This window comes from Protopterus annectens, chromosome 2.part1 (genome assembly GCF_019279795.1).
Source record: "Protopterus annectens isolate FY-2018-M chromosome 2.part1, PAN1.0, whole genome shotgun sequence".
Taxonomy (NCBI): domain Eukaryota; kingdom Metazoa; phylum Chordata; order Ceratodontiformes; family Protopteridae; genus Protopterus; species Protopterus annectens.
The window spans coordinates 1,970,937,633-1,970,960,234 of NC_056729.1; the positions used below are offsets into that span (position 1 = coordinate 1,970,937,633).

General features: G+C 38.2%; 1 protein-coding gene across 5 annotated transcripts in view; it reads right to left on the bottom strand.

The window, feature by feature from the left end:
- The window catches only part of LOC122794710 (trafficking protein particle complex subunit 13), a 1,187,860-nt gene that overhangs the window by 799,820 nt on the left and 365,438 nt on the right, over window positions 1–22,602 (bottom strand). For all 5 annotated transcript variants that reach the window (XM_044063354.1, XM_044063358.1, XM_044063357.1 and 2 more), the window contains 2 exons: window positions 20,210–20,309; window positions 5,418–5,502 (listed from right to left, as the gene is read on the bottom strand). In XM_044063354.1, coding sequence (XP_043919289.1) covers window positions 5,418–5,502; window positions 20,210–20,309 — 185 coding nt within the window. The remainder of the gene's footprint in view (window positions 1–5,417; window positions 5,503–20,209; window positions 20,310–22,602) is intronic.

A 22,602-nucleotide genomic window follows, 5' to 3' on the forward strand; every position in this document is an offset into this window, starting at 1 on the left:
TTTAAAGTTTCATAAAAACTAATAATCCTCTGAATACTATATTAAACAGTTGAAATAATCGTATTCACACTAAAACCTATTTGTAATCTGATACTAGAACTGTTCTCATACACTAAATTGTATCACTTGTAAATTTTGTATCTTAACCAAAAACCTATTCAACCTGGTTTCTGGAACTACATTACTTGTTATGTCACTTGTAAATATTGTAATTATAATGTATAACCTATTGTAACTTGTTACTGGAGCTTTTCTCCCCAGGACTCCATTGAAAACGGGTTCATCTTGGCCCAATGGACTATCCTGGTAAACCAACTGCAAATAAATAAAATAAATAAATTATGTGAAGACCATATGATTTTGTGTGACAACAAAATTGTGACTGCTGCACAGGGATCCAATAGCAAAGATGGAAGTATTGAAACATTTTTGGACAATTTTTCTGTTCCCAATGGGCAGGGAACAGGAAATAAGGCTTGTCCTATTGATACTGATCATGTTTTCAATACAACTGAGCCTTTAAATAGCAGTAAAAACAATGGCTCCAGTTTTATCTTTAATTTTTCCCTATATGATGTGGAAGAAGAATCAAAGCGGATTGGCACTAAACCCAAAAGGATCCTTCCCATCAAGACTTATTCCAAAATAGTGGGGAAGCAAGATCAAAAGAAAAAAAGTACTGAACATTCAGCCAATCATTTGGTGACATCAGTTAGGGTTGACAACATGAATGCTAATAGTATAAACAAATTTAACAAGTTTATGGAAATAGACTGCAATTCAGACAATGCTGGAATATGATCAGAAGTTATCAATAAATCGGAGTCGTATGGAACTTTAAGGGACATGATATATGCTATGGGGAAAAAATTAAAAATCATTAATGGAATTAAAATAGATAATGCATATCTTGAGAAATGTACTACAATGAAAATAGTCCCCAAAGGTATGAGGTTCTTTAAACAACCTATGGGTGTCATTCATGTTGAATGAAAAAGTGATGATGGAGTTTAACCAGTTTTTTGATGATTGTGGTTTTAGATTTATGCAATTGATTATTAAGCATAATGATGAAAAACTAAGTAGGCTTACACAGGAAACTGAAAGTCTTAATTTAAAAATTACTACTGACCTATTATTTAATGAATGGGAGAATTTGTACAATAAACAGTTTAGCTTGGCTGAGAAATTGACACATACTATTAGTAGTAAACAAAAAAAAGGATAAACAGGGATGTGGATCAGTACGAACAAGGGAAGACATATTTTGGGGGAGGAACAAAAGGAAAAACTTTGATTCGGAAGGGAACATCAGTGTTGAACAATTTCATGATGATGGTCAGAACAGGCCTAGATCGTATAGTCCAAATTTTCGGAAGGAGCAGAGAGGACAGGGGGAACCATACAGGAACCAAGGAAAAAGTTTTTATCAGAGAGGGAAGTACAAACAGAGGTATTGTGAAAACAACAGATGGTGATAGAAGGGAAATGGGACACATCATGCGTAAGGTTAAGAAGTAAAGATTGTATGATCAATGGATTGGTCAACACATGGAATGGTTTCAATATATACAATTATGCCAATGTTGAGATTAGTCCGACACATTTCTCTTTATTATCAAAGGGGATAAAATTTATTCAGACTCCAAAGTTCGATTTAGTGGATAGTCTTATAGAGTTGAAGAAATTTACTAGAAAATTGAATTTATCTGTTATGTTCAACAACATTAACAAAACAGTTAATAAAGAGGAAGATGAGAAGAAATTTATTATAGAATCTGGGTTAAAAGTGCCTAGTTCATTTGTCCCCGTGAACCACCCTACAGTGGTTACATATGAGAATATTGTTGGAAGAGAAATCTATAAATTATATGGAGAATACAAAATAAATCATAATAGTAACATTACGAAAGAGGAAATGGAATTGTTAAAAGAACTGCAAAATAGTCAAAATATAAGGGTAATGAAACCAGACAAAGGCGGAGGGGTGGTAATATATGACAATCATGAATACATCAATAGGATACACAATATCCTTTATGGATATGGGAATTATGAAACTATGTCTCTGAATGAGATAAATATTGCTTACCAGAGAATAGACAGCTATATTGAAGAATTTTACATAGATGGGAGAATTGATAAAAACACTTACAAATTTTTGTTAGTAAAATTCCCTAGACTGGCTACTATGGTAGGAATTCCCAAGATCCACAAAAATATTTATGATCCACCCTTCAGACCTATAATATCTGGAAGTAAATCTAAAACTTTTCCCATGGGCAGATACACAGACATAAAATTGAAACATATATATAATAATATATCACATTTAGTAAAAGACTCTTGGGAGTTTTTGAGAAATTATCCCATAAATATATGGAAGGATGGTTATTTGTTAGTTACTATTGACGTCATTGACCTTTTTTCCAGCATCCCAAAAAAGGAGGGTCTTGAGGCTTTTTGTAATAGCATGTTAAAGCATGCGGATATAGAATGGCAAGAAATTAGTCTAATTATGGAAATGATGGACATAGTGCTTGATAATAACTTTATTTTTTATGAGGGTGAATATTTAGGCAGACCAGGGGTGTAGCAATGGGAGCAGCGTGTGCACCCATTTATGCAAACCTGGTCATGCTTGATTGGGAAGAACAGACTCTTTTTTTCAAGTATATATTCTTCTCATATCGTCCATTATGTTAGATTTTTGGAAGATATTTATATATTATGGAATTCAAATGAGAACAAGTTATTGGAGTTCATTCAATTTTTGAATGAGAGCAGTGAATTTTTAAAATTCACCTACTCATACAACAAGGAAGGCTTGGTATATCTGGACACTTTGATATACAAATATGATGACACTTTACAATCAAGAATTTTTAGAAAAGAAACTTTTTCTAATGATTGTCTTATGAAAGTTACCATCCTAAGAAATTAAAGAAAAATATATACAACGGCCAATGTATTAGAGCCCTTAGAATGACATCGAAGTACGAAACACTATTGGAAGAGATAGGCAACATACATATTATGTTTTTGGAAAGGGGATACCCCAAAGACATGTTGGACAATGTGGACAAATATGTCATAGAACTTTGAGGAACAACATATAAACCTTTATTAGGTTTAGGTAGAGAAGAAAATACAATACAAAAATATTGTTGATGGGCCCCAGATGTATAAGAAGACCAATGAACAACATCAGAGATCTTGCATATTGTTATACAGCCCAATGTCAGATGGGGTGATTCAAATATTAAAGAATTTTCGGCATATAATTAGTAAATATGAAATTTTTAGGGACCTAGTAGGGGTCTCACCAGGTATAGTTTATAAAATGGGAGCTAATATAAAGAGGCAATTAGAAATAGGAAATAAGTTAGGAAATACACACAGAGTGGATACTGGAAAGCACACCACTAAATGTGGATCTTGCAAACAATGTTGCCATATTTTTGAGGGAAAAGAAATAGTGTTAAAAAATTAAATTAGAACAAGATTGAGGTTTATAAAGGGGAATTGTAACACAAGGATGGTTGTATATATTGCTGTGTGTCAGGAATGTCCAAGCTATTATGTAGGGAAAACAGAGAGAATTTTTAAAAACGTATTTACGAGCACATTTATAATATCAAGAAAAGAAATCCCAAAAGTGCACTTTACAGACATATAGAACAATGTGGTCAATGCCATGATTTTAAATTTGCTTTGTTAGAAAATATTATTAATGACCCTAAGGGTAAGGATCACAAAAAATTACTGAATTATAGGGCGGCATGGTGGCAGTTGTATACAGATGCTACAACATTTCCAGGTCTTAATGAAAGTATTTAATTGAGGGCCATCCTTGAAGCGTTAACATGAAGTAGGGTATACACTGTGTGATTTTAAGTACACCAATGATACATTGTTGATATTTAACACTATATGGTACATTGTTAACATTTGTGATTATAATGTACCTAATTTTTGTTATTAAGTATTGATGCTTTCATATTATTCGTAGTTAGCATTCATATTTTTTGTTTAGATCATGTTTATAAACTTATCAGTCATGCATATATTAGTTATAAGTGTAGATTTATGTGACAAGTTTTTTTGTGGATAGGTTGAGTAATCTGGATGTTTATTCATTTATACATAGTATTTTTAAGTACACATATTGTATTTATTATAGTTTTTTTATCACCAAAGTAGTTTGATTTGGTGGTATGTACTGCTTTTGAAGGGTGGAATAGTTTGAATATGCATGTGATATCTCGAATAGTATGAGCAACTGAAACGAGATATTAGGACTTGTCACTTTAAGTAGCGATGTATGTGTCATTTAGAATTTTGAAACTTTGGCGCTTAAAAAGTTTTAAATAGCGGAAGTTTGAATTGAAGAGTGTTCTGATGAAGCCCGTATGTGTACGGGTGAAAGCGCTTAACTGTCTACTGTTCTTATAGTCCACTATGGTGTTTTTTTTATATGCTTGTGTTTGCATTTTAACGTTTGTACTGGCAACCAGTTTTGGATTTACTACATGCTGAGAGAGTTGTTTTTACAGCTTTTCGGCTAAATAAACAACTTGTTTTATTGTCCTTGTGGTGGAATCTCCTGAGATTATTTGGGGCGTTATTTTCATCATTGAATAACTGGAACTTATCACATAGACGTGCGTCTGCTAAAGGCAAGGTGTGTGAGCACTTATTGGTTCTCTGTGGATTTATTTTCAACAATACAAGGTAGCTTTTTTCCTTTCACATGTGTTCTAAAAATTTCTCTTCACCACATGACCGTTAGCAATTTTTTCAGTCTATCTTCCTGTCTTCATGCTTCTTGCTCTTAACACTCTAGTACAAATGTCACTGTATGAAAAGAGGAAAGTTATGCACAAGGCAGAACTAAAAAACTTGCTGACCAAGATAAAATACTGAATTCACATACCAGTCTCTCTATGATGCATACGACAGTTATGTTATTTAACTTTGTTGCCACCAATATGACAATTATTTTTTTACATGGACATGACTGATTGCGTTAACTTCTCTGATTTGGTTCCAAGCACAGACGAATCAGCAATGCCTTGAATGTGTCTACATTGGATTTTCCCTAACAGCAAAATTTTCCTCCTAAAATATATGCAGGTAGGTGAACTTTATTTTCCTAACTGCCTGCAGGTGTGCACTTGCACGTTTGTGTGCATGTGTGTGCCTCCAACTGTCTGGCATCCTTTCCAGGAGTAACACTGCCTTGTATCCACTTCTAGCTGAGACAAGCTCCCAACCCCCCAGCTACGAACATGAAGACATCATTATTAAATGAATAAGCAAGCATCTAAGAAGGTTACAGCCATGAAGTTATCAAACACATTTACAGCAAGTTTTACACATTCTTAAAATACATGACTTCTATTCAATCAACTTACCTTTACTACAATATCTTTCACTACTTGACTGCTGTCATTATGCACACTGATATAGCTGGAAAAGGTTTCCCCCAAGAAAATATTCCTGCAAAGTCAGCAAAACAACAACAAAAAGACATTAACATATAATATTTTACAGCACAAATATATACTTGGAAAAAAATGTAAATTTAGACTAAATTTCAATTATACTCAGCTTAGCCCTGCAACAATAATATAATAATAATATGCATCAAAACCTGAAAAAAAATGAGGGGTGCCTCACCTTCACTGAAAACAAATTCATAAGGACTGAAAAACATGGATTTTAATGAAAATGCAGCAGGCACTCCAACAACAAAAAGGAACATGATATATGCACAGTCGGTGAATTGAATACCTAAAAAAACAGAACACCTGAATAACAAAATATGTAAATTATGCTTGCTCCTTTTTCTATAGAATTTTTCTACCAGCTAAAATACAGCTCAGTAACTGCTCAATCCAGTAACTGTCCAATAGTCATGCCCATCTTTGAAGTACAGATGGGTCTTTCAGATGATGCCAAAGACCAGCTGGGAAGCATAAGTCAGAGGAAGACCATCACATGACAGATTTCTCCATGCCACCTCAAATCCATAACTCAGTGGACATACTGGTGGTAACCATACTTCTGAACTGTGTCTTGCTGTTGGATATATTTTGCTGGTCAACTGTGTGACAAACCAGAGATGATTGTTAGTTATCCTCAATGCAAAATGCCCGAGATGAAAAACAGGTACCAGGGTTCACAGCAATCGCCACCAACCCTGCCAAACTGAAAGTTTGGTCATCAGCTGCCCAATTTACCCCACCCTAGCTATTAGTCCAGCAAAACGGTCTTGCTTACTGCCAGCAGCATACATAGATATGCTGCACTGCCCTTCTACAAGCAAGGTAACTGATAACACATCTGTCTAAATGCAATTGCAATGTGCTATCTAATTATACAATCTTTAGCCATACACATGCAAACCACCCCTGAATGATGCTGCCACAAACAAGTTAATGGTGTTTTTAGAATCAGATACAGTCCCCTCATTGTACTAGTGCCCACCTAAACCACCTGCCATGTTTATACGGAGGATTTTACTTTCAGTGCGCAATTCTGTTATCCAGTACAGAGCTTGATAGAATAAGATGAATTTTCTCTGCACTGTCTTTGCTCAAGGGTACCATTTTTTTAATGATGTCTCATGGCTTTCACCACCATTAACCCTTGCTCTAATTCTTGCCAGTACACAGCTAAATACCAGACTTTCTTTCCTTTTACATTAGATGATGGCAACTTTAAATCACCATTGTGGTATTACCAACAGCTGGAATATCCTGCCAAGGATAAATGTACATCCGGCCAACATACCAAAGTCTGGGCATCTTCTTCTCAAACTGCACATCCAGTGTATGAACTCATCCCAATTCCTAAAGAAGGCAAGAGGTACATAAGGAATGTACAGGCGTGAATTACCTTAGAACTTTGTTGCCACAAGTCTGAGTACCGACTCTCTCTCTCTACAACTTCAATCTGTCATATGTATGATTCATGCATGCCATTGGGCACCTAAGTATCACCGTCACGGACCCTTCCTCTTCTCTTTTATTTATTCATAGACTTTAAAATAAAAATTTTGTACATGCTATTGAAGAGGGGGAAAATGTGACTGGGGGAAGAAAATTTCAGAGAGACCATCTTCTGAAGTGTATTTTCTGCTTAGGTGCTGAACACAAAGAAAAGGACTGTACCATCTTGTCAATGATTTGTTCTTAAGTCCCTATGTGGCAATTGGTCATCTCTAAAAATTTACCTCAAGAATCAAAGGCTTAAAGGAACTTGTACAAGGTAAAATAGCCTCCAAGTTTTTGGCTACTGACACTCCTCCAATGCTGAAAAAAAAAAACTCTAAGAAACCAAAACTCTAGCCTTCTGCTATCAAGTCAGACCTGGATGTAACAGCTGTGTTTCTTGACTATTCCTTGGACTATCCGGTTCCTGTAGCTGCTCTGTCTATTGCGACTTCAGACACCAATCTGGTGTGGAAATTATCATGTCTGACCTGTTTTCTACTTCTGGTAGAAGGGGGTACCCTCCGCTTATTATTTCAAAGGGACCCAAAGGCATACCTCAGATCTTTAATTAGGGACGAAATTCCCGGTTCCTTGATTGAGATAAATCAGGGTTCAAAAGCCACCATATGTTGTAGAGACAGAAGTCCCACATAACAAGGAGGAGAAGTCTAAACATACTCTAAGGGTCCTCAAAAGGAATGACATGATTTTACATTTGCACTGAGTTTACTGCTAGCTGGTATCATATACACATTCAAAGATCAAAAACAGTATCGCACAAGTTACCCTCTTATTCAAAGTGGGAGAGTAACAGGAAACTGAAGCTTCATTGAATATTTGTTTTACACAGCTCATATCACTAACAAGGATAAAAAAAATTCAAAATTTAATCAGTGTACAGACCTCACTATACTTCACAAGGCTGGGCACTCCCTTCAGCCACTCTGCTGACTACACAAGTAAGGAGTATTTTCCCCCTGACATTTAAAGAATGATTTTTCAAGTGATTTTAATATGAGCATCATACTAATTTATCTTACAAAGAATGGCTTCAAATCTGGCAAAGAGTGAAGAGCCGATGTTTTTCAATGGGTAGACCAAAAGTGAGGGGCACCTTTTCAATGGTGAAGCTACACCCAGGGAGGAAAGTAATCAGCAAATGGTTATGAGGTTATGGAAAGCCAAGATGGAAGGTACACTGGAAGCACTAAGACAACAGCTGAAAGTGGTGTTTGAACTTCAGAATCACTGCATTAAAAAGCTGAAGTTATAAAGGTGTGGTTCCTATGTATTTCTGAAACAGCAATACAACTGGATGCCATTTACGGATGTGCAACAAAAAGTTACCAGAACTAAGTAGCCCAGTAGTACATATGGAGCAAAAAAAGTACAGTTTTGTACCTACCATAAATGTAGATGTTCGAAGATCCACATTGCTGCAGTCCTTACTTATGGGTAGTCCGCTGTCCTCGGTCGGCCCGAATACCAAAGTATTAGGCTGACGTCGGTCATGGGCGCCTAGATCTGACATCAGAGCGTCAGGGTATAAAGGCGCATGACCGACGTCATATCCTCAGTCTTTTCTTGCCCCAGATGTCAGAAGGCCAAACCAGAAAGGCCACAGCCAAAAACAGAATACCTCCCAAAACATGCCCAACAACAACCATCACCTAAAGCATAGCACCAAGTCAAACTACAGTGGGGAAGGAGGGAGGGTAAATTGGACTGCAGCAATGTGGATCTTGAACATCTACATTTATGGTAGGTACAAAACTGTACTATGTTCTTCATCTCACATTGCTGCAGTCCTTACTTATGGGTAGAATCCCAAAGCAACGGGAAAGGGAGGATGGTAAAAATCATAAAGCATTAGGGGCCGCTAAAATGCCCTGTAAAATTGCAGTGGCAAATCCAGCCCTAGACTTAGAATAAAGAGGAAGGTGGTAATGTTTAGAAAAGGTATGCACTGAACTCCAAGTAGCTGCCTCCAAAATGTCTTTTGTAGCTACCCCCCTTAGAAAGGCCGTAGAAGTAGTAGTAGCCCTAGTGGAATGAGGCCTGATCCCAGCAGGAATCTCCTTACCATGATGGGAGTAACAGAAAGAAATACAAAACCCAATCCATTTAGAAATGGTTTGTTTTGAAACAGGTTTACCCTGTGAACCCAAAGCAAAAGAAACAAACAATTGCTGAGCCTGTCTGAACTCATTGGTTCTGCTCAAATAATAACGCAACTGCCTGTGAATATCCAAAGTATGCAAAATTTTCTCCCCTTTATTTTGGGGGTTTGCATAAAAAGTAGGCAAATGAATAGTTTGATTTAAGGCCACACTAGAAACCACTTTAGGCATAAAGGAAGGATTAGTAATGCAAAGATACCCTATCCTTATGAAAAATCAGGAAAGGCTCCACTGCCATGAGGGCCTGTAATTCAGAAACCCTTCTTGCAGAGGTAATGGCCAACAAAAAAGCAGTTTTCCATGACAAATACTTTAACTCGGCAGTAGCTGCAAGCTCAAAAGGTTGTAGAGTAAGTTTTTCCAACACAAAATTGAGATCCCAAGCAGGAGTAGGAGCTCTACGTGGGGTCTTATATTCTTTGCCCCTCTAAGAAATTGCTTAAACCAAGGATGAGAGAATAAAGGAGGGTCACAATCATAGTGAGCAGAAATGGCTGCAGCATGAACCTTTATTGAGGAGAAAGACAAACCCTTGTCCAATAGCTCAGTAAGATATTGAAGAGCAACACTTAAATCAGGTTTGGAGACATCAAGGTCCTTTCCTTTGCTCCAAATAAAAAATCTCCTCCATTTATCAGCGTAAACTTTCCTGGTACTAGGCCTCCTGGCCTCCAAAATAACATTCAAAACTTGTTGTGGAAGCTGAGACCCTCCAGAGTCTAAAACAGAATATGCCAGGCTGTTAGATGCAGAGACTGAATCTTGACATTGAGGAAGTGAGTGTCCTCTTGTGACAAAAGGTGCGGAATCAAAGGCAGAGGCCATGGAGGTTCTCGTACTAAACTCCTCAGTAGTGGGTACCAGTGTTGTCGAGGCCAATCCGGTGCTATCAGAATCATGGTTGGCTTGTCTTGTCTGGCCTTCAAAAGTACCTTGGGAAGAAGAGGCAGAGGTGGAAAGGCATATACATGCACATTGTTCCAACTGAATGATAGAGCGTCCACCTTCCAAGCTGTGTGATGAAACATTTTTGTGCAAAACTTTGGCAACTGGTAATTTAGTGGAGAAGCGAACAGATCTATGTCTGGAGTTCCCCATAACACTGTCAACTGTTGAAATACATGAGGATCCAATTTCCACTCGTGAGGATCCACTATTTGTCTGCTCAATACATCTGCTAAGGAGTTCTGTGCTCCTGGTAGAAACCTTGCCTGAAGATTGAGGTGTAGATTGAGAGCAGTTTCCCACAGAATCATCGCTTGCCTGCAAAGAGGGTAAGAATGGGTTCCCCTGCTTGTTGATGTACCACATGACAGTAGTGTTGTCTGTTTGAATCAACACCTGCCCTGGGTGAAGTAAATCTTTGAAAGCCATCAATGCAAACTGGACTGCTAACATTTCCTTCAAGTTGATATGCAAATGTTGGAGTTTGACAGGCCACGTGTTTTGCACCCATTTTCCATTGAGGTGTGCTCCCCAAGCCTTGTCCGAGGCATCTGTCGTTAGAAGCTGACTCGCCTCTGGCGGGTCACAGAGAGTCCCTTGTTTAGGTGACATTCCTGAGCCCACCACAAAAACTCCTTCTGAATGCAAGGTATTATCTGAATGACAGTGTCTAGATCTTGGCAGTGCTGTGTCCACACATTTTGAGATACCATTGAAGCTTCCTCATATGCAATTTGGCATTGGGAAGCACCAGAATACAAGATGCCATGAACCCCAAGGCTTGAAGGACTGTCCTTGCAGTCAGCCTGGACCGTAGAGACATTTGCTGGAAATAAAGAGAAAGGCTTCTTTGTTTGTCCGGGGTCAAAAAGGCCATCTGGGAAGCTGTATTCAGTCTCACACCCAGAAAGCACATGTCCTGAGAGGGTACTAGACTGGACTTTGTTTCGTTCACAGAATACCCTAGGCATCTTAACACTGCCATCACATACTGTAGATGATGAAGAAGTTCGCCCTTTTCTTGTGCAATAATCAGGCAGTCGTCCAAATAAGGATAAATCTGTATTCCTCTTAGTCTGAAAAATGCTATCACTGGAGCCAGAACCTTTGTGAACACTCTGGGCAGTAGATAAGCCAAAGGGCAATGCAGAGAACTGATAATGTAAATTTCCAGCCCGAAAACGCAGGAACCTCCTGCAACTGGGCCTGATAGGAACATGAAGGTAAGCCTCTTTGAGATCCAGAGTAACCATCCAGTGATCTTTTCCCAACAGAGGTAAAAGTTGTTGTAAAGTCAGCATCTTGAACTTTGGAATGTCCAGGTAAGTGTTGAGGATAGATAAATCCAAAATTGGTCTCCACGTGTTCCCTTTCTTTGGAACTAGAAACAGGCGAGAATAAAATCCTAGGCCCACTTCTGACAGAGGAACTGGCTGTATAGCTCCTATTTGAAGAAGTAAAGAAATTTGTCTGTGAGCCTCTATCCTTTGCCGAGGAGGGATGTCTGGCATGCCTTTGAAAGGAGGCATGGTGTGGAAATAGAACTTGTAACCTCGGTTTATAATGTCCAATACCCATTTGTCCTGGGTGACTAAATGCCAATTTTGCTTGAAAAGAGCCAACTTTCCTCCCAAAGGAGCTGCCAGGCAAGAAGAATCTGGCAGCTGAAAATGCAGGTCATTGGGCCTGTTTACGAAAGGACTGGCCCCTGCCCTCACCAGCAGATTGAGCAGGCGAACTCCATTGTCTCGGCCTGAAGGTACTCTGAGCTCTGCCCCTACCACGCCTAGATCTACCCCTAGAGTGAGAATCATAAGAAGGGTACGTCCACCCCTTAGTAGGCCAATTTCTACTAAACTTTGGAGGTTGTACCTGCAAAAAATCTTTAACAGTCTGCATAGACTTAGCCTTGTCTTCCATTTTCTTTAAGACAGACTCCACAGGAGGACCAAACAAAACTTCAGACTGTAAAGGGGCATCCAGAATTCTAGACTTAACATGCTCAGACAAATTCTGATCCTTAAGCCAGGCGTGCCTACGAATAACTGAACCAGTGGCAGCCACCCTAGAAGAAGCCTGTAAAGCATCAAAACCACATTGCAAAGAGTGCTTACCCACCTGTTCAGAAACATGCACTAAATCCTGCAATTCTTTACACTCTATGCCCTCTGCCAAAGCATCCACTTTAGATCTTAGCTGAGAAAGTAGGAAATTCTGATACTTCAACATATGAAACTGGCAGTTCAAAGCTCTCATTGTTAAAGTAGAAGAGGTATACACCTTCTTACCCCATCTATCCAAAGCTCTAGCTTCCTTATCCAGAGGAACCGGATTCTTAACAACAGAGACTCTAACACCCTTAGGCCCCTGACTAATAGTTTCTGGGTCCGCCCTAGGACTCTTATACAGATATTTATGAGCCTCAGGCACCCTGTAATACCTGTCCGGTTTAACTGGGGCAGGAGGCACAGAATATGGATTAAGGGAAGCTTCCGAGAAAACATCTGAAACAACATCCAAAACCGGAGGTATAGCTAAGGGTCTATGCTGTGGTAAAACAAGAACTCCCTAAGCCTCTTCCGTGAATCAGAGTAATCCTGTCCCTCCCACTTAAAATGCTCCCTCATGGAATGCAGAGTTTCTGAAAATGAAAAATCCTCTGGAGGAGAAGCAGAAGGAGTGGAATCCTCTGCATCAGAATCAGAATAAGGAGGGAAATCTTGAATGTCTTCAGCAGAAGACTCTGAATCATCTGAGGCCTGCTCCAAACCTTCCAACTCTGGCTCCATCCTGGGCCTCTTATCAGGAGGGGGCATAGAACCTCTAATTAAAGTAATCAAATCCTCTGCCATTTTAAGCATGTGCTTTTTAGGCACAGACCCTGAAGAACCAGAACTGACACCAGAGGAAGGCAACACAGACCTGCCCTTAGAAGGAGCCTTAGAAACAGTAGCAGAAGGCCTAACCACCTTAGGCATAGAAGGGAGAATAGTAACCTGAGAGGCCCCTTCAGCCTGACCTGCCTCCTGAGAGGCCACATCCTGTAAAATCAAAGTTTCCCCCTGGGACTCAACAGAAACTTCAGCCGGATCCACCTGTTCAGCTGTAGCTTCTAAAGGTCCGGCGTCCGAAACGGACGAATCATCCTGCCTAGGCTTTAAAGATTTGTCTTTGCGCTTCTTAGTAGAAGCAGGCGTCGGAACATCCGACGGCATATTATAATTACACCTCTTGCCAAAGACTAACCTAGCGCAATCTAACCTCCGTTTTATAGTGCGCTTATTAAACCTAGCACAAAACCAACACCCAACTACGTCGTGCTCCGGTCCCAAACAAGGAATACAAAGCGAGTGGTAATCCCTATGCGGTATCTGTTTCCCACAAGAAATACAATTATTCACTTTTTCTGACATCCGTAAGTAACTGAGGCAAGAAAAACAAAAATATTCCCCAACGGGTACTTAGCCCAACTTGGTATCGGTCTGAAACTCCGAAAACGAAAAATTTCAGAACGCCGAACGGCACTTGCAACGCTGCTTCTGCATCGGACCATGCGGCAAAAAAGACTGAGGATATGACGTCGGTCATGCGCCTTTATACCCTGACGCTCTGATGTCAGATCTAGGTGCCCATGACCGACGTCAGCCTAATACTTTGGTATTCGGGCCGACCGAGGACAGCGGACTACCCATAAGTAAGGACTGCAGCAATGTGAGATGAAGAACATCTGGCAATACTGCTATACTGCAGAAAAAGTAAAGGCGAGGAAACGTGATCCTAGAAAGTGAGAAACAACAATGGCTGCTTAAATTTCATAACCATGACAGCATAATGGACTGGGTTTTATAAAAGATGGCTAGGCATTTGTTAGGCTTATATACTGACATCACTAAGAGGTACAACATATAGATGACAGAGTGAGTTTTGTACAGTTTATGACTTAGTATGAGAAACAGCAAGTCTTTGTTGCAGCATTGGAGATATTGTTAAGCATGTGGATCAGGCTTTGTCAGACAACCATGTAGCGGTAATCTCAGTTTGCAGCTGCTACAAAGCCGTGCTAATGGCACAAGTCAAGTTAAGATACAAGTTATCAGTTCCAGTGATGTTAAAGCTACTTTTTCAACAGGACGTAGATTTTTCTTTCAGATCAGTCAACAATGGACAGTTTACAAGTGTTGATGCAATGAAGGACATAGTGGAACTAGAAAAATAATGGCAGCAGAAACTTGGTCAAGGGAAAGGTGAAACAACTACAATATACTCACTTGGTGGCATGTATTGAGAAGACAGCTGTCACTTGGTTCCCTGATACAATTATAAGGTTGATAGGAGAAAATATGAGGGATCAGAGGCAAAAATTCAAGTGGGTGGGGTTCCTCTGATAATTTTTGTTTGAGCAGTGGAACCAGGGAATGGTTTCCTCTTTCCCCTTTGTTACTCACATTACATTTAGAACCACTGGCAAAGAAAATAAGGGACTCAGAAATTCAAGGACATAATTGGTATGGTAGTCAAGAAAAGCTGGCTCTGTTTACAGATGACAGTCTTGTGGAACATTTTGAGGCAGTTTCAGATTTTTTGGAATACAAAATTAATGAAGCTAAAACAAAGGTGATAGCTGTAAATTATGTATCCATACATGAATTGGTTCAGCAATATCCATATTTATAGAGACAAGATAAAATGATGTAGTTAGGAGTATGGATTAAAAATGATTCTGGTGTGGCAGCCAAGGATACGTGGAAAGAGACTAAACAAAAGAGAATACAAAAACTGAGAAATTGAAAGCTCTGTTACACGTATATGTATAGCAAGATACAAGCAGTTAAAATGTTTTTAGTCCCTTTAGTTTTATATACACGTCAGGCATATTTTTATCAACGACAGGACAAACTGAGGATTACAGTTAAATAGCTGAAGGATTTTATCTGGGAGGGGAAGATGTCAAGTGGGATAAAACTGATTCTTCCAAAAGTACACGGCATTTCTGGATTACCCAATTTCAAGAGGTATTTCAGAGCTACACAGTTAGAGCTCCTATACATAGCACAAAGCAGGATCCTATAATTCAAAGGAAGATGACGAAATGGGGGGAAGCTCAAGAAATAAGCAGAGTGTTTTATAGGTGGTATGAAGCTGTGTATATGCTAGTTGATGAGGTAGTTCTAGCCAATTTAGGTTTTTAGTGCAATACAGTGGTGGGTTCTGGAAGGGGTATTTACTGCAAATTTAGCAACTTTGTTATAGCATTGTTCAAGTTTTAATTTTGTCTTAAGGTTAGTATGGATGGGAACGTTATACAGAAGTGCAAGGAGGAGATAAGTAGTGGTTAAGTGTAGTTTTAGTTGCATCAGTGAGAAAGTTTTTGGCTCTGTAAAGCATTCCTAGATTCAGATGTGTCTTCTTATGCAACTTTGTAGATGCAGGTTGAATGCAAGATTATCATCCACTATCACTCCTAATAATTTGCTATGAGTGTGACGTCAATGGTTGTATTATCAGGAGAGAGATTACTTTAAATTTTGTTTTTCATGAGAGGGGGATTCGGAGAAAAAGTAGTAGCTTGGTCTTTTTTAAACACCTTTATTAAATTATCACTTAAGACATAGGCACAGATAAAAAATACTAACATTTTTGTTTTCATTTACAAACATTATTCTTCATATATCTTTTCCTTCTTTGTAGCTACAAGTCCACCATTAACTAAATTGCTTAATTCCTGCTTTCTCTTAAACCTCATTCCTCCTCCTGAGCATTTTTTTGATGCGTGCACTGTTCCACAGTTCCATTAATTTCTATGTAATTTGCCCCTTCCCTTTTCTGAAGATCCATTTTACAGTTCTTTTTGCTTGTTTATAATAAATCAGTACATCAACTATAGTTGGTTTAAGCTTTGATTTCCATTTTCTACTAATTGTGCTTTAGCAGCCAACAGAATTAAATTTAATAAGGCCTTAGTACATCTAGGGAATTCAGATCCTGTGTCCCAGCTAATAAAAAAAAATATTTCCTTAGTTATAGCCATTTGCTCACCAAATATTACAGACAAGAGTACTCTGTAGGGAATTTTTAAAATCTGCCAACTCATCACATTCTCAAAACATAAGCTCCTGGTTGCCGCTTTCTTCCCCATTACACCTCCAACATTTGCTATCTACCAGAGGACAAATTCTTTGAAGTCTGCTTAGAGTATACAAATATATATATATGCAAACGCTTCCAAGAAAAGATCTAAGCCTTCTGAACTTTGTTGCACACTTAGGAGCCATGTATTTTTCCGGTCTCTCTTCCTAATCTTTTCTAACCTACTTTTATAGTTATCATGCAATATTTTATATGACCTAATTATCCCTTTTTCAACAGCAGCTTCTATTCTAGACAACTAAAGACTCTACTAGGACAGGTCTTTCACTTAAGATTCCCCTTTCATTTTCTCTTTGCCTACACTGTGACATCAATCCCTGGTACAGAAAGCAGTCTCTAGCTTGCAGTCCAAATGTCTTCTTGGTCACACTACCTTTCTCTCTCTAGTCATTTTCTTCCAGTAAAGTAGTTACTATGTAAGTTTTCACAAGTAAATTCCAGCCCTACTACTTGCAGTCATCCCTATTGGTAAAATCTCCTTTCTCCATTCTCATGTTGGCTTAGTTCTTATAATAATGTATGCTACTTTATGAAGATATTCTATACTGTTATTCTCTTTAAGGATCTGCATCCACAATCCTACTTTTTCTTTATATTTTGAAATTCCCCCTTGCTTTATCAAATTCCATTTTAAATTATAACCTTCTGCTTATGTTATATATATAAGCCTCAACTGTGTAACTCTGAAATATTCCTTCAAATCAGGTAATCCTAAACCACCTTGTTCTACTGGAAGGATCAACTTATCCCACTTAACTCTTGCCCTCTTCCCATCCCACATAAATTCCATCAACTCTATTAATTACTGGCCACAACTTCTCCTCTGATTGATAAAAATATGCCTGACATGTATATAAAACTAAAGGGACTAAAAATATTCTCACTGCTTACATCTTACAATCCACATCCATAAACAAGAGTTTCCACTTCCTCAGTTTTTGTATTGCCTTTTGTTTAGTCTCTTCTCACATATCCTCAGCTGCCATAACATAAGCATTTTTAATTCATACTCATAAATACTTCATCTTATAGTGTTCCCATAATTACAAGTGTTGCTGGACCAATTTGTGTGTGGGTACATAATCTATGGATATTGCCTTTGTTTTATCTTTATTTTATATCCCCAAAAGATTTTAAACTGTCTCAAAATGTTCCACAACACCCAGATGTCCTTTTCTGGATTCATCAGGTTCACAATAATATCAAGTGCAAATGAAGCCAACTTTCTTTATTACCATACCAATTATATAACTGAATTTCTGAGTCCCTCGTTTTCTTTGCCAAAGGGTCTAAATATAAACCAATTAACAAACAGGAAAGAAGACACCCTGTCTGGGTCCTCTGTTCAGACACAAGAGAGGAATCCTCCCACCATAATTCTTGCCTCCGATCCTTCAAGTACCCTCCTAATTAACCTTATTACTGTATCAGGGAATGCAAATGTTTTCATTACCCTAATCATTAAATCCCAGCATAATCTGTCAAATGCTTTGTCTACATCAAGACCCACCAATTGCCCTCCCCTCCATAAAACCACATTGATCTATATCAATTGTGGCAACACCTTTGCCATTCTTTTAGCTGGTATAAACATATACATTTTACAATCATGGTTTAAAATTGAAATGAGTCTGTATGAAGATGGGTATGATGGGTTTTTATTGTCTTTAGGTACCCTCCCAGGATTCATCACATGGCAGTCCTGTGGTGGGACTTAACTAAATACCCCTCCCCCAGAAAAGATAACTGGCATTGGTCTCTCACTTCTATCCTTCCCACGCCAGCTTCTCCTCCATCCAAGGCCAAAAGCAAAACATGGATCATCATGAGTGAAATGCATTATTTATTTGATATTTGTTGACCGGGTTAGTCTGACTGAGCTGTTGCCCTTTTCAGTGGAGGACCAGGGAGAAAAGCTCTACCATTAACACATATACAAAATATAGTACAATGTCTCAAAAAGATAAGTTTGTAGTTAATTTATAATGTTAAGGAACCAAGGTAATATATAAAGATATACAGTCATTATCAAGTACACAATTACAGAGAATATACCTATCACTGCAACATAAAAAAGTAATGTCTGAAGGCATTAGCCTCTACATATTTAGTTACACACTAGTAAAGACAAACATATACAAGCAGAAAGAGTAGGTAGTCTAAGCTAATTACAAGTTAGTTTAAACAGATTAGGGTTACTGAAAGAGAAAGAGAATAAAAAGGGGTAGAAGACGGAACAGTAGACAGTTAAGGGAGGATGTGCGCATTTGCAGATCCAGGTGCTTCTTAGAAAGTGTTTGGTTGCAGTTTTGAATTTCTTTTGCTTAATACTTCTGATATCCAGGGGGGAGTTTGTTCCCAGAGAGGGGTGGGGAGATGCTACAAAGGTTTTGTCCAATTTTGTTTTTAGGTTTGTAAATTTGAAGTAAATTTTGATCAGTGCTTCGGAAAGTCCTGGGATAGGAGTAGAGGGAAAAGAGTAAGGAAATGTTGGAACAGGAGGAGGGCAGATACCGGATTGAATAAAATACGAGTAAAATGTCTGCGGTTTGGAACCAAGATACATTGAGTTTATGCTAATAATACTATGACCTACAATGGACTTTTTATGCTTGCACTTACAGTTGGTTATTCATTCATACAGAAGCTACCCATTGGTGTCACCTGGATTCAACCAATGAGTAACTTGTTTTTCAGCCAGTTAAAGCAAGCAGATAATGTATGCATCCAACCAAATCACAAATGACAGCTATGTCCTCACCTCAACCTGTAGCCACTGTTTTTGCATAGATGCATATTTCCCACACATAATACATTTTACAAATGTGAGAATGAAGGTGCCAACGGTAAAAATATTTATAAGCACATCAAATCAAGGTTCAGAAAATTTAGGAATTCAGTGCAACAGTTATTTAAAATCAGGTTGTACCCGCCGCACTTCTAAGAGATACATAATTTATATTGTATACACAACTCTGCCCTGGCTACATACAGTAGAAAATTTGCATTTTGTGCTGTAGAACATGCAGTCTGCTTCACATATCCTGGAACTAGCCCAAACTTAGCCTTCTTTGTAACGCAGTCCAAATTCAGATTCCCCACCCATCTGTACTTTGCTGACCTCATGTCACACTGTCATGCTCTCTGTGCTTACTAAAATAAATTAAAAAAGAAAACGCCAACTAGCTTTGGTAATTAATTTTTACCTCAATCTGACCTGGATACGACAGCTACTTTATTGTCCGAATGCATGACAAATGTAAAGAACTGAATAGCAACCTAAAAAAAAAACATTAATAACCACAGTATTTGAGAAGCATAATCATTCTTAACAGTTGGAAAGTCTCTCTCTCTATTTTCATTAATAATGTCCAAGTAGCCCTCCCCCAGAAAACATACCAGCTACCATTTGTAAAATAATCGTCCGCAAGCATACACTGACTTTTTATCAGTTATTGGGACAATAAAATATTACAAATTTGGCCACTAAAGGGGTATTACATGTTTATTTGCTATATACAATCTTCTCCAAACTGTGTGCTTGGGGGTACACTTTGTTGTGCTGTTACAATGCATCTCTCAGATGAACAAACCAAAAATTATATCTGTAAGCAGACTTCTAAAAAAGTGTTTGGGACAGTATGCAACTGCCTCTCACATTACAATATATAAAAATGATTACCTGCATTTTGTCTAGTTCCTTCAAATAACAATGTTCTTTAACTTCTCATTTATACAGAATCTTATCAGGTTTTACCTTTGTTTTTTACTATATAACAATATTCATGAAAAACTGAATTTAACTGGTCAGATAATAGCTTTTAGTATATCATGTCAACTCACTGCCCATACAGGGCTCAGGTAAGCAAAAACATTAAAAATGAAGACATCAACAGCATAAAAAGTGGCTGTTACTGCAAACACTTATATTCTTACCCAAAGTTCTGAGGCAGAGTCAGCATTTCCCCAAGATTCAGTAGTTCTGCTCCCTTTACAGTGGACGGATCTTCCTTTAATAGATGATCAAATAGGTCACCTGCCATGAAATTCAAGCAACTTAATACAACATATACACAAGTAAAGATTTGTTTTCTCTTTTTCACTTGCCACCTCCCCAAGCACTCCACTAATGCACTTCTAAGCCACACTCCTAGAAAATAATAATTCACTATCAGGTATAAGCATCTCTACTTAACACATCAATAGAAACAAGCATGCAATCCATACCTCTTAACTGTCCAGATTTTTGCAGAATGTCCAGATTGCTGCCTGATATTTTTGGTTTGTTCCTCATAAAATTTGTGATTTTCTGGTAAATCACAGGGGTGATCTGAGGACTGAAGTCAATAAATGATGACATACATTTGAGTTTCAAACTTCAAAACTTTCGGAAAACTAATGTTCTACAAACCCTGTTATTCTAGCAACTTTCTAAGCTTATAAGAGCAATATTTAAAGCCTGTCCCATTTTTTGAGCACCTGTCCCCCTATTTTGTCAGGCTTTGTCCAGATTTCTAGCATTAACAGGTTGAGAGGTATGATGCAAAATGAAAAAAATTATGCACATGCCTAGGAATTTCTTAGTTTACACTTATGGTGGTGGGGAATAAAACTAGAGGTCGTCCCTGACTGTTTCACCTTCTCTTTACTTCTCTCAAAGACAGTAAAGCTGTGTGATGAACTGATGTGCTCACCACAAAAACAAATGAAACATCATTACTTTTCACACTATGCTTCTCCTATGGAAGGCAGTTTTGGCTGAAATTATAGCCAAGCAGTAACCAATAAAGCCCTCTGAGTTGAGGTCAGGTTGGATGTTAACAGATTAGTACGAGTCCTGCAAGACACAGCAATCACAGAGCTTACAGCTAAACCCATGTGACAATATTTTTCAAAGTAGCACAGAACTCCTGGTTTAAAAGTAGTGCTCTAAATGAAAGTTATCAAGCCCAGCGCAGAGTCCTTCTTATAAAATAAGTTAACAGAAATAAATATCACACAAGAATGTCATTCAAGATATAGGGCACATAGCTTCAACGTTTGCAAAGTATAATAATTACACAATTGGCCATTCATCTGTAAAAACGGCTAATCAAGGTTATTGATGCTTTTTTCACACATTCACATCAGGTACCAAACATGAAACAAAACTGAAGTGAACACATGATGATAATGGAATATAGAGTGTGCACCGATGATGTGAAAACAGATGATTAGAGGCTCTACGTTCTGCTCTGTACCTCACAAAACTGTGCTATAATACAACAGCCTTGCTGTCGCATTATTCAGATTTGTTTGGGCAGAATACCAATCTATTAATTTAGAGCCTGAGTGAAAGCCTTAGTTAACATTTCTTGGATGACCACTATAGCGAAAGTACCTCTTAGCCTTAGAAACCAGAAACACAACTTTTAATGCCTGGCAATAACATAGTCTATAACACAGGACTACACAAAGGTATCAAAGAAACTTAAAGCAATGGAAGAAGCAATGATCCTAGCGAAATGTGTTCTGCCCTTTTTTTTTTAATAACTGATTTGTTTACACAATAATAAAACTATAAAGTCCTTAGTAAACAAGTTGTAAAAGAGGGGAAAAGGCTAAGGGAAGTTTTGAAATCTTTAACCTATAAACAAAGGAAATTCTTCAGTGGTCCAAACAGTAAACAGTCATCCCATTAATTATCCATTATGCACATGAAAATAAAAAAAAAAAAAGTCAAATCAAGGCTAGATCTGCCCTAACTTTTAGGTATAAAAGATGAATTTGAAGCCTGTGCTTGGCTATTGTGCAACTACAATGTTCAGACCACACAAGAACCTGTCGGCTACAATGCCCTTTTACCCAAGGTAACAATTACAAGAAAAATTGCTTCCCAAGACCCAAGCTTTAAGGAAGCTGAAAAAGTATAGTCAAAAGGAGCCTTTGTGAAGCTTTCCAACACAAAAATTAAGATTTCAAATTGGGCTTCCACAGAAGTACCCCCCCTAAAATCTCCATGACCTTGTAAAGCAGAGTCTATTCCTAACCCTATTTAATTGTAACCTTGGCCAATGGATAGGAAATCGAAAATTCACCCACAGTCTTGCCTTCAAAGTCTCTGTTAGACAGAAGGAAACAGTAACTATGCCCAAACAAACATACCTCCATAAACTTTAGAAACTTCCTAACATAACCCCCTTCTAATAAACGCTTATGATAAATACGGACACAACTGGGTTGGGTTGCATGGCTAGGATTATAAAGGCCCTGGTGGTCATTAGCCTAGTATATACCTATGAGCAACTACACAACAAGCTAATGAGCATAGCTTTCCAAGGAAGGCACTC